A 14,311-nucleotide genomic window follows, 5' to 3' on the forward strand; every position below is an offset into this window, starting at 1 on the left:
GAGGGGGGGGGGGGGCAGGACATAGCCCAGTGGTATAGTGTGTGCCTGATGCCTGGTCAGTCTGGGATTGATCCCCATCGGTAGGCCCTTTGGGCTATTTCTCATTCCAGCCAGTGCACCATGAATGGTATATCAAAGTCTGTGGTATGTGCTATCATGTGTGGGATGGTGCATATAAAAGATCCCTTGCTACTAATGGTCAACTGTAGAAGGTTTCCTCTCTAAGACTATATGTTAAATTACCAAATGTTTGACATCCAATAGCCGGAGGTCGGTTTGGGATCAATCCCCGTCAGTGGGCCTATTGGGTTATTTTTCGTTCCAGCCAGTACTCCACGACTGGTACATCAAAGGCTGTGGTATGTGCTATCCTGTCTATGGAATGGTGCATATAAAAGAACCCTTGCTGCTAATCGAAAAAGAGTAGCCTATGAAGTGGCGACGGCAGGTTTCCTCTCTCACTGAGAAATGATATATTTGGCAACAGAAATGTTTTGGAATCGTTTAAATTCCATCCAGAATTAATTGTAAAGTTTTTTAAACATTTTGACTTCTATACAAAGTTTTAAGGTTTACTTACCTTGATTTTATATATTGTATTATACTTTTCCCCACAGCTCCTTACACTGTGGTTTTACATGAATATATATAAATAATATTTCCATATACTTGCCATTTGTGACACCCAATAGCTGATATGTATTTTTGTGCTGGGGGTATCGTTAAACATTCATTCATTCATTTATTCTCTCAATGTGTGTGGTTCTTAAGCATATGTCCGACGACATATAACCGTAAATAAAATGTATTGAGGGTGTCGTTAAATAAAACATTTCCTTCTTTCCAATAGCCGATGATGAATAAATCCATGTATTCTAGTGGTGTTGTTAAACAAAACAAATTCAAGTGGTAGGATGTACATGTGGCTGAGACACAGAGCACTCGCTTGAGGTTCAATAAGCTGGTTTAAACAATATTTAGTCTGCAATCAAATATAGCAATTTGGGATTGATCAACAGGCTATTGCCGTTATTAAAGGGACGGTCCTGATTTTGTAGCATTTGTAAGATGTTTCTAACAGACCCTTTTTTTGCAACTAAAATTACATGTGCGTATTCATTTCATTTTGTGCAGAATAGAACATCACTGTCTATATATATATCAAATGTGTTTGAAGTAAAGTGTTAATGCTTGCAGCAGTCAATTTTAATTTTATTTCGTAATATATATTTCTCGTTCCAGCCAGTACAATCACAACTGGTATAACAAAAGGCCATGATATGTGCCATCCTGTCTGTGGGATGGTGCATATAAAAGATCCTTTGCTACTAATGAAACAAAATGTTTCCTCTCCATGACTGTGTTAAAATGACCATGTGTTTGACATCCAATAGCCGATGATTAATAGTGATGTCGTTAAACAAAACAAACTTTGTGATATATATATATTTAAAATCTGGCTTGGGCTACTTGAAACATTAGGCCAACAAATAAAGAATGTACCTTGTTTATCCCGATACTGGTATTGTAAACTGGAAATATCTTTAAGATGTATTTTTAGTCATCACCAGGGATCCGTTATTAATTGTCAACTTGTTGCAATGTAGTAAACTCAGGCTATGACCTTTATAAGGCCTTTGCCTACATACGTACACATATTTAGTAAATCAACAAGTTGTTGGACTGTGCTCAGTGGACTGGTTTTGCTCTGTCGTAACCAGTGCCACACAACTGGTACATCAAACACTGTGGTATGTACTGCCATGTCTATGGTAATGTGCAAACAAAGATCCATTACTGCTTGTTTAGTACCGTAGTGTAGAAAAAGGTTTTTTTCCTTTTATATCTATGTGTCAAAATTACCATGTTAGACACCAAATAACAAGTTTAAAATATGCTGAGGTGTCATTAAACAAACATTCCTTTCTTTTTACAGCATCTAATATCCACCAATTTCTCACCTATAATTCTCGTTCCAGCCAGTGCACCACAACTGGTATATCAAAGGCCATGGTATGTGCTGTGCTGTCTGTGGGATGGTGCATATAAAAGATCCCTTGCTTCTCATAGAAAAATGTAGCAGGTTTTCTCTTTAAGACTCCATGTCAAAATTACTAAATGTTTGACATCCAATAGCCGATGATTAATAAATCAATGTTCTCTAGTGGTGTTGTTAAACAAAACAACCCTTAACTTTATCTCACCTATTGAAATATACCAAATATTTTACAATTCATAAATTTTAATTTTCTCTTATTATGATATTACGTCACACATCCTATACATATCCAAAAATAAAAACAGAGAATTCAGAGTTTTATATTTTATATCACTAACAAATTCAAAATAACAACCAGTGTTATTAAAACAAAATTAAATGTAATTATAGTAAAAAGGGTAAAGTGAAATATAAAAAACAAAACAAAAACAATGAAAAACAAAATGTCTACAAGATGATCACAATCATATGGGTATAAAGCTCACTTTCTATTAAAACGATTTTGCACGCGAGTTTATCGATACAATGCATTTATACATAGGACCTTTTCCATATACAGTGAAACCCCTCTAAACCGGACACCCTAGGGACCAAGTAAAATGTCCAGTTTTAAGAGGTATCTGGTTTAGTGAGGTTAAGTTCTTTACTGATTTTAAAAAAAGGACCGTGAAAAATGTCTGGATTTGAGAGTATTCCGGTTTACACAGGGTCCAGTTTTGAGAGGTTTCACTGTATGCGATTCTGCGTGCAAATATTCAGGGTGCTGAAAAAAAGTTGATCAATGAGTGACTGTTCAACATGCAAGTTCTTTTTTAGCACGGTGATGTCATAATGTGAAGCATTTACTTTCGCCTTAAAGTACAATCTGACAACATAAAATTTTGTACAGTAATCTGCTTGCAAAAACACAGACATGGACAAGCACATTTCCGCGTTCAAAAACATGAATAATAAAACGCGCACAGAATCACGTTAAACGAAAGTGAGCCTCACATGGACTAGGATATTACATATCAATGTTTGTCAAATACAAATACTGCCTTTAAAACATTCAGGGATTCTAGATTATGGTAGCCGCACTTCCATGGCTAGTGATAGTCAATGTTGGGCTAGTAAATAACTACTATTGCCATGCCAGACAGAGCTTCTAGATTATGGTAGCCCCACTTCCATGGCTAGTGATAGTCAATGTTGGGCTAGTAAATAACTACTATTGCCATGCCAGACAGAGCTTCTAGATTAGTGTTGGTAGTAAATAACTACCCCACTTCCATGGCTAGTGATAGTCAATGTTGGGCTAGTAAATAACTACTATTGCCATGCCAGACAGGGCTTCTAGATTACGGTAGCCCCACTTCCATGGCTAGTGATAGTCAATGTTGGGCTAGTAAATAACTACTATTGCCATGCCAGACAGGGCTTCTAGATTATGGTAGCCCCACTTCCATGGCTAGTGATATTCAATGTTGGGCTAGTAAATAACTACTATTGTCATGCCAGACGGGGCTTCTAGATTATGGTAGCCCCACTTCCATGACTAGTGATATTCAATGTTGGGCTAGTAAATAACTACTATTGCCATACCAGACAGCTAGTGAATTTTTTTTTGGTCAAATGTTGCAGTCAAGTCTATTTTGTAAATGTGAATATCTTGCCCTCACCCCAATCCCCCAATGTTAGTGTTTTTAAATTTTGTCTCCCTCTTTAGGTGACATATTGGATTATTATTGTTATTTAGTAAAACTGTATTACCGGTAACTTAAAGTAGGGCTAGTGAACTTTTAATCATGGCTCGCAATTTTTTTTTAAATCACTGATCCCATGGCTACTGAATTTTATAAAAATTCTAGAAGCTTGGTCACAGGTCAATAATTTGTCGATGGAAGCAAATAAGCAAAGTACAATAGAATGTACATAGATCAGTATTGAATTTCACATGTGACTATCACTACAATAAGTATGTTCAGTATTTCATACACCATCACTACATTAAAAGCTTGCTTATTGTTACATAATTATAACATTAATCTGCATTTACAGTATACATGTATTACATAGAAATTATTATACGAGCTAGTGTGTCATACTGATTTTACAAAACGAGTGTCACGATTATTGTATTATCCAAGCGAGAGCGAGGGGTAATACATGAATCCTGACACGAGTTTCGTAAAATCAGTACGATTCACACGCGAGTGTAATAATTTCTTTATTATCCATATTATTTAAAAATATTATTTTTATGAATAACAAGCTAGGACCATGTCATTTTGATGAGCATTAATTTACATAGACTAGGGAAGCTGCATTAAATTATGACGTTGTTTCCCAAAATTACATCATTTGTTAATTGTTCATGTGATTCATTATAACACATGTGTCATACAGGTTATATTTCCCTGAATATTTTGAACTATGTGGATAATAAATATATATATACATACATGTATGATACAATTCATATGACATGCCTGTAACAAAATCACCTTCTGATTTCTAACCCTGCAAAATCTTCTATCATGGTTCGTACCGTTGTACTACGTGTACTGTCCGAACCAAAATGTTAACAACTACAAAAAATTACTCTCCTACCTTTAATTACCGTTACATTTCCCCAAAATTTTGTCCACACACGAGTTGTGAAAAACCCATTACAGTGACACAGATTGCACATATGAGACTGTAACGATGTTGCTAGTATCGACTTTTCTGAGATAGCATAGGGCAAAATACATGCAGTTTTCTGCCGTCTGCCATTTTGCTTTTTTTATGGAATACTCTTCAAGAGGGGTGAAAGCATCCGAAGTATGTGACATAATTAATATAAAATCAATGATCTTTAGTGGTATATTTAAACAAACAAAAAATAATTTAAAAAATTAATATGACGTCATCATGTTTGCTTTTATATGACAACATGTTATGACGTTGCTAGATTAAGTCATATCCTTTCACCCCTCTTGGAGAATATTCCATAAAAAGTCAAAATGGCAGCCAGCAAAAATTACATGCTTTTTGCCCTATGCGATCTCGGCGAAGTCGATATTGGTGACATTGTTATCATCTAGTATGTGGAATCTGTGTCATTGCAATGGTTTTCCTAGATTTCTGTCAAGACAAAATGTGAGTAAAATCTAACGAAAAATAAAGGTAGGAGAGCAATTTTTCGTAGTTGTTAACATTTTGGTTCGGACAGTAGTTAATATTTACAAGTATACTGTAACAATGTCCATATACTATATATAATACTATTAAAAATATTTTTTTTATTGGGTCACCCCTAGGTACATACTGTTTATTTCTCATGTGGGTGTGGGTGTGGGTAATTTGTGGCATGCTTCCATCAGAGAACTGTTCAAGCATGCCTGTCGTGGGCACAACCTCTGACTTTGCCAGAGTTCTGTCCATGACAGGTACTTCAAAACACATGAGAACTAAACAATATTTAACTAGCCTGAATGTGCATGTGTGGTAAGGATGATACAAAACCCCATCATTTCTAATCTATGAAATGTTATCACACACATGTACATTACAAACCTAAGACTTGAACCAAGACATCAGATTACATTTGTGAAATAAGTTGAAATAATTTAGTTTAGCAAACATCATTATTTTGAAAACAGTATTAATATTTACACTGGCATTATAATTGTACAAGTACATGTGTAATTGTACTCTTCAGAAGTAATGAAAATTGCTGAACAGGATTATGATAAAACACAAGTTCAATAACACTAAGTAAATAAAGACTATTTCTATTTTGATCTTTTCAAAAGCAGTCTCACACAAATTATACATTTTAACCAGCTTTGATAGTACAGTGGTTAAGTCATTGACTTTAAGGCTGGTACAATGTAGGTGCCGAGTTTGCATCCCAGACTGCAGTACTAGATCCCAACTGATATCACAGTCTTCAACAGGATTAAAAAAAAGAAGTTTTGTTTTGTTTAATGACACCACTAGAGCACCGATTTATTAATCCTCAGCCATTGGATGTCACACATTTAGTAATCTTTTTACTCAGTCTTAGAGGAAAGGAAACCCGCTACATTTTTCCATTAGCAGCAAGGAATTTTTCATCAGCACATATCACAACCTTTGATATACCCGCCTTCAGACAATGGATGGGACAGAAAAAAACCAATCAGAGAATGGGTCCACTAAGGTGGTTCGATCCTAACATGTAAGCACCGACATAACCCCTCTGTGGAAAGTGTACAATCTCTTTTTGATTTTCCTCAGACCAATATGTAAAATAACCCTATGTTGGACACGAAACAATTATAGGCTAAAATATGCTGTGGTGTCGTTAAAGAAATAGTAATCTTATTTCCGTTAGATATCAGCCATTGCCATTTGGCCACAGACCACAATTAATTTCGTTATAATGTTTCTATATAGCCTTAGTGGCTGTAACATTTTTATTAATATCAGCAGGCCCGTGGATTTTTGTTTGTACTTTTGCCTGCCTGGGGGACACATACACTGAAAAGGACAACCCCTGTTGTCCAGCTCTTTCTCCCAGCATATTGGTTTAAACAAACACACCCTCTAAACCTGGCCGGAGTACACCCATTTTACACAAAAAGCACTACTTTTGCATGGGCCAAAATTATCGCAAACAAGTCTTCAATGTCAACAAGTTACAGATGTTTACAAACTACATGCTCTCCCCTGTCACTTCAGTCAAATAGTTGCCACTTCATAGCTGTCTGCCATGAAATAATCACAGTTAAACAGCAGACTACTTGCGCAGACAAATTTCCGGATTTTGGACAATCAAATGGGAAGATAACTGTAATCTGAGGCCATTTGGTATCCAGGTAACATTTGATTGCGAACATTTAATCTACTGACAACTTGATGCCAGCACTGTTTTGATTGGTTGAAAGAAAAGAAACTTTTGCATACTGACACCTTCTTCTTACCTGACCTACTGTATACAATATAAAATATATTTACAATAAAGATTGCCAGTGAATGCTGCACGATACATTGTACAACATAATTTACAAATGTCAACAATATTATATAACAATTCACCCACAAACATGTACATGTACCTGTATATACAAATCATAAACAGTGGGTTGTATTATCTCCTAAATTCATTTACTTAAGCATATTCAAGTTGTTATCTGTACACGACGGTGTTCAAAGGATGCTTTGACAAAGGTATGACTGTTCCCATGATGCAGTTAGGTGCTTCATCTATATACACATCATAAAACATTGGTTTCATTATTTCCTAAATTCATTTGCCAGTTGTGATTTGAATGCCACTGCTTAAGCATATTCAAGTTGTTATCTGCACAAGACGGTGTTCAAAGGATGCTCTAACATGGTCATCACTGTTCCCATGATGCAGTTAGGTGCTTTATCTATGATGACTGCCACTCTCAAAACTGGTGTCACAAACCTCAACCTGCACAAGGCAGCCCAAGCTGGGAATTTACATCAGTAAATAATAATTTTAACCTATTTAAGAGTTAAATATGCAATAAACACATTGCTAAATTGGTGAAAGGTAGACGGTAACTCCTAAATCACACAAAATAAGATAGTATGTGTTCAAATGTGACATGATTGTGCAGAATTAATTTTGTGAGATTCAAAATATACAATAAATGTACATGGATGTTTTTGGGTTGTTTTGGGGGAGTTTTAAAACATTTTTAAACTTCTATTAATTCACCAAAAATGGAATCTGAGATAAAAAAAAAAAACCCAGATAAAAGGCTGCTAAAATATCCACCTTCCACTGACATGATTCAAGGATTATATTACAATTTTATCCCAGTTTTGCCAGTCTGCCAATTTCCACCTGGCATCAATTTAATACTGAACACATCTTTGGGTGTAAAACATCCCACGTATTGCACACAAAAGGAAACGAACACAAATGTTAATTAACATACATATACATGCATGTGTCCGAGGTCTTAAGTAAAATCGGCAGTTAATTTACACCTGAATGAAATATGGCACCCTGTTCCGTACACTCAACTGAACATTAACCCAGTGACGTCCATTGGTGACGACACCGTCGATACCCTGCCACTTTCCCCGCGGCAGGTACACTCTCCTCGACTGCTGTCCCTCGCACAGGATCGGGGCCACAAGGACCCGGTCTCCAATCAGGAATTCGTCGTCGATCGTCATGGCAACGGCATCGTTCTCGTCCATCCACCACAGAGGTTTGATTATGGCATGACCTTTGACGTGCGAAACGGCCCTCTGGAGTTCCGGCACGATGACGTTCTTTCTGATCTGCAGCAGGTCGTTCAGGAGCATCAGCGTGGTGTCGTTGAAAATGGGCAGCGTGGGCACTCTGAAGCTGGGGAACACCATGGCCAGCTGCAGCCACTTCGCCAGGAGCTCCTCATTGTGAGCGACGTCTGCCAAACCGTCGAACACCACTAGCGGATACCCACCGATTCCCAGGTGCAGGGTGAGCGGTATCACAGAGTTGAAGCACTTCGCGCCACCGTCCACCTCAGAGAGCTGAGCGTGGACGATGGCGTACACGGTGTCCGTCGTGAAACCGGCGATGTAGTCCTCGACGATGGTGGTGTTCAGAGACGTTATCATGTCCGAGAACAGAAGGGGATAGTTGAGGAACGTGACGTTTGGGTCGTAGTAGGAGATGATTCGCGGGATCACCGTGTGCAGCAGTTTGAAGGCTTTGATGTCGTACTCGGCTTTCAGTCGCTCCAGATGGCTTCTGAACCACCGTCTAGCATCGGGGTTAGAGACGTCCAGGATCGCACCTTCCTTTCCTCGCCAGCTGATCAGTTTTGTCACAAGTCCCATGGAGTCCTGGAGGAAGTAGTTATTGTCCATACCGTGGTAGAAGTGTTTGGATCGGTAGGTGAAAAACGTGGAGATCGGGAGCATCAACTTGCAGTCTGTGTAGGCTAGATCGTCCAGAAGTCGTTTCATTCGTATCAGCTTGTCCTGACCAAATTGCAGGTCCCCAAACTCATCCTCCCAGTCACCGAAAACCTCCAGGAAGCTGCATTTCACTTCCGATGAGGACAACTGGTCACGGAATTTAGAGATATCGTCAACACTAGATAAGGCCCAAATGGGTTCGGGAATGATTTTCACATTGGGCGTGTTGCTGTCTGGTGGGTGGAAGTCTGAACTGGAGTCTTGTCGCAGAGACTTCTGCATGTGTTGGTGGGACTTGTAGATCACGTCCTTCATGCTGTCTCCCCGGCAGATGGTGTACTTCAGCAACACCCCTCCCAGCCCGACGTCTTCATTGGAGAATTCCGAAGCCAGACAGAACTGTTCCTTGTCAGTGACATTCCACGTTACCATGAAAGGAACATTGCTGTCCAGAAAGATGCTCACGGCATTGGAGGACAACCAAAAGGGCACCCGATTGGTCTTCTGTTCCGTCGGGTACTTAGGAAAGAACGTGATGTTCTTGATCTTCAGGTCACTGACGGGCCAGAACTTGTGACGGTCTGCAGCATAACCGAACCACTTTAGTCCAAGCAGGTAGAAGCAGTCCTCTGCCTTGAAGTCATCTGACAAGCCCTTCCACTGGAGGGTGTAGCACGGAATCGAGTCGTTGCTATCTCGGCTGAACTCGAGCGTGGCCATCTTGTTCCAGATGAGGCAGTCCTCGATGTACTGCTTCTCCTCATAGTTGAGACACATGTCGTACGGTGTGGCCTTCAGGTGCATGCCCATGTCCCCGTACAGAACCGTGTCCTCCTCTGCGTTCTCCAGCTCCAGGGTGCGCACCTTGACGGTGAAGAGGAACGTGCCGTCCAGGGTGATGGACTCCACGGAAGCCTTGTAAAAGAGCCAGATGGAGAAGACGCCGACTGCCAGGATTCCAAACAGAATGTAGACGGCTATCTTCATAATACGCCGCTTCCGCTGCTTGCTCTCCTGGGCCTGGACAGCCTGCAAGACATGACAGAAAAACACAGTTTATACACATGAAAGATAACACAGTTTATACACATGGCAGATAACACATTCTATATGCATGACAGCCTGGAAGACATGACAGATATAACAGTTTATACACATGGCAAATAACAGTTTATACACATGGCAGCCTGCAAGTCATGACAGAAAAGCACAGTTTATACACATGGTAAATAACACAGTTTATACACATGGCAGCCTGCAAGACATGACAGAAAAACACAGTTTATACACATGGCAGATAACAGTTTATACACATGGCAGCCTGCAAGACATGACAGATAACACAGTTTATACGCATGGCAGATAACACAGTTTATACACATGGCAGCCTGCAAGACATGACAGATATAATACTTTATACGCATGGCAGATAACACAGTTTATATGCATGACAGCCTGGAAGACATGACAGATAACACAATTTATACATATGACAACCTGCAAGCCATGACAGATGTAACAGTTTATATACAAGGCAGATAATAGTTTATATATATGAAAGCCTGCAAGACATGACAGATAATTCGATTTTTTTTCTTCTAATTTTTATTATTATTCAAACTTACCTAGTGCTAGCACAACAAGTTGAATAAGACTAAACAGTTTATACACAAAGTCAGTCATGCTGCAGAATCTCTTACGCATAATTTACATAACCTTTTACTTCAAGATCCACAAAAGGGCTGTTCCAGAAGTAAAGTGATCACACTGGGGAAGTAAGCTTTGTGTAAACCAACCAAAATATAATAATAAAAGAATGCAACCACCAATCTTTAGAGTAAAAGATGTGGTGCCTCCTACTGCACATTCCCCCCTCCCCCATATAATATCTGGAATGCCTAGTTTTAACAGCTACAGGGAATCCAATGGCAATGGAATAAAATGCTTAAATATCTTTCGACAGTAAACAAAGGAAAGCTGACAAAGTACTGATCAGCATGCTTAAAACTTAAATTGTTAACATTAAAATAAGTTATATATCATCAAAACTGAGTCCTAGCTTCTTTTCACATATCGTTCCAGCCAGTACACCACAACTGGTATACCAAAGGGTGTGGTATGTACTACCCTGTCTGTGGAATGGTGCATATAAAAGAACCTTGCTGCTAATCAAAAAGAGTAGCCCATGAAGTAGCGACAGCGGGTTTCCTCTCTCCATATCTGTGTGGTCCTTAACCATATGTCTGATGCCATATAACTCTAAATAAAATGTGTTGAGTGCGCTGTTAAATAAAACACTTCCTTCCTTCTTTTCACATATTCAACAATACAAAATAACTATACAGAATGAGTCAACTGCTATATTTTATACATATATACATATATCGGATAAATACGGAAATTCAGCATATTATATGTGGCCAAATATCATTCGAATTCATGGTAAAATAAAACATTCTTCCAGACTTGTAGCTAAAAATGACAAATGATTTAACTTGCATGGACAGATGAATTGAGCTACATATTTCTCAAAACTGTTTGCAGAAAAATGCTATACAGAATGAGTAATTTACTCTCATTACAGGTATGTACAGGACCGGCTTCGGTGGTGTCGTAGTTAAGCTATTGGACTACAGGCTGGTAGGTACAGGGTTCACAGCCCGGTACCGGCTCCCACCCTGAGCAAGTTTTAACAACTCAATAGGTAGGTGTAAGACCACTACACCCTCTTCTCTCTCACTAACAACTAATCCACTGTCCAGGACAGACATCCCAGATAGCTGAGGTGTGTGTGCCCAGGACAGTGTGCTTGAACCTTAATTGGATATAAGCACGAAAATAAGTTAAAATAAAATAAAATAAAATGTATGTACAGGGGAACATGATTACACATAACCTGTAAATACAGGTCACCTAGCTACTCTACTGTTTACTTATGTAAAGTTGAATATACAATTACCTCCATAAACATTTTTATTTTCTTCACAAAAAACATAGGATGGACATTTTGTTCAACAAAGAGATATGAGCCATAGCTAGCTTAATTTCTAGATGCATATTGGAGCTGGGCAGCATACCGTAGATATATATCGTTCGGTATCAGTAATCATGCCAAGCAAATCTCAAAATACAAAAAGTTCGGTATTGAAAAATGTTTTAAAAAATATAAAAAAATAGAGCTCAATCATCCCCTAATTTGCTTTCCCGGTGAGATCTGCCAAAGTCTGTCAAATTCCAAAATAGACTTCCCCCAACAAACAGCTGTGAATGGGTCTGAGTTTTCACAGTAACAAAATAAGTATTAGATTTGGAACAGCTGCACAGTACCATAGTAATCTAATACTTGAACATTCCAACAAATCATCATCCACTGTAGAATAAAATGCAATTACAAAACGTCTTTTCTACTGACTGCATTTTGTTGATGCCAAGGGCTGGATGTAGCCCAGTGGTAAAGCTCTCGCTTGATGCACAGTCGGTCTAAGACTGACCCTTATCAGTGGGCCCATGGGGCTATTTCTTGTTCCAACCAGTCCACCACAACTGGTATATCAAAGGCTGTGGCATGTGCTATCCTGTCTGTGGGATGGTGAATATAAAAGATCCCTTGCTGCTAATGGAAGAATATTGCAGGTTTCCTGTCTAAAACTGTATGTCAAAATTACCAAATGGTTGACATCCAACAGCCGATGAGTAATAAATCATTGTGCTCTAGTGGTGTCGTTAAATAAAACAAACTTCTTCTGTTAATGCTAGGTCTGACCATGGAACTCCCATGGGCCATCGTGTTTCGCAATATGTCCCATAAACATATCCATTATCAAGCACATATTTATTATAAGCTCCAATTTTTCACCAATTTGCCATCTCAATAATTTTAAGATTCATAATTAAAAAATAAGTACAAGAAAATTCATCATCAAACACATATTCATAAAGCATTGATTACACTATCACCGACCTCGGTGGCATCGTGGTTAGGCCATCGGTCTACAGGCTGGTAGGTACTGGGTTCGGATCCCAGTCGAGGCATGGGATTTTTAATCCAGATACCGACTCCAAACCCTGAGTGAGTGCTCCGCAAGGATCAATGGGTAGGTGTAAACCACTTGCACCGACCAGTGATCCATAACTGGTTCAACAAAGGCCATGGTTTGTGCTATCCTGCCTGTGGGAAGCGCAAATAAAAGATCCCTTGCTGCTAATTGGAAAGAGTAGCCCGTGTAGTGGCGACAGCGGGTTTCCTCTCAAAATCTGTGTGGTCCTTAACCGTATGTCTGATGACATATAACTGTAAATAAAATGTGTTGAGTGTGTCGTTAAATAAAACATTTCTTTAATTACACTATCAATTCAATAATTATATTCATGGGTAACATGCACCATTTTTCCTTCTTGCTGGAAGATTCTTTTTTCCAAAGGTGTTCAGTATTTAAAATTTAAAAAAGATAAGATAAAAACATTAGGAACAATTAACCAGGCAATATGATCAAACAAAGGATAAGCAAATGACCCAGTCAATCCATAAGGGATCAAAGATATTCAATCAGATAATTTGCCCAGTTTCCACAAATAACCAGACACAGAAATCTCAATCAATCATCAGAAAAAGCAAGTGGATCAGAGAGTCGATAAAATAAAATGTTTCACTACCAGTCAGTTAAAAGCACACACCCTAGTTTAACCCGTAAAAAATGGACACTAAGTTTAGTTAATTTACATAACTGTAACTCATTTGGATAAAGTTACAATAGAGTGAAAGAAGAGTCTTTGACGATAAAACCGGGAAATATCCTTAAAAATAGACAAACTCGAATCAATAACTGCTACTTCTCAGACGCATGTGTGTTTTAAAAAATATGAAACATGCATTTTTTGGTATTAAAAACACCAGGATGACCAGAAACACTTCGGTTTTACAGAAATAAATAATCTAAAGAATAAAATATAAGTAATGTTTGATTTCAGTGATTATAAATGGCTTTGATAGTAAAAAATATGCTGTAGTGTTTAAAAACTAGGGCCTGTCCCTTTAAACATTAAATATTTTTGGTAAAAATTGATGAATGAATCACTAATCACCTGACTGTTACCTCCATTTAAACCACTCTACATTTCATTTCATTAATATTATATCAACAGAATAACAAAAATAAGGTATAAAATTAGAAAATTTCATCTTATAACTTACCCATAATATTCATGTCATAAACCCATTTGATATTTACTATTAGTAACCTAGTTAATAATGTATTGCTGTCAATGGGTCATTTGTTTACAAGCCAACAAGACCTGTCCAGTGTTCACCTAAGGGTAAGATATAGTTATTTAAGTGTGTGACATCAAACTACATTTCCACCATGTGACAGTTGCAAAAGCGTCTAAGGCTCTGGGTCACGCTGGCGTACACGTCTG

General features: G+C 38.3%; 1 protein-coding gene across 4 annotated transcripts in view; it reads right to left on the reverse strand.

Annotated features, from left to right (window-relative positions):
- Window positions 1–6,691: 6,691 nt before the first annotated feature.
- LOC121381487 (myogenesis-regulating glycosidase-like) overlaps window positions 6,692–14,311 on the reverse strand; it is an 82,035-nt gene continuing 74,415 nt past the window's right edge. For all 4 annotated transcript variants that reach the window (XM_041510810.1, XM_041510817.1, XM_041510823.1 and 1 more), the window contains one exon: window positions 6,692–9,925. In XM_041510810.1, coding sequence (XP_041366744.1) covers window positions 7,967–9,925 — 1,959 coding nt within the window. In that variant the 3' untranslated portion in view covers window positions 6,692–7,966. The remainder of the gene's footprint in view (window positions 9,926–14,311) is intronic.

This window comes from Gigantopelta aegis, chromosome 2, assembly GCF_016097555.1.
Source record: "Gigantopelta aegis isolate Gae_Host chromosome 2, Gae_host_genome, whole genome shotgun sequence".
Lineage (NCBI taxonomy): Eukaryota > Metazoa > Mollusca > Gastropoda > Neomphalida > Peltospiridae > Gigantopelta > Gigantopelta aegis.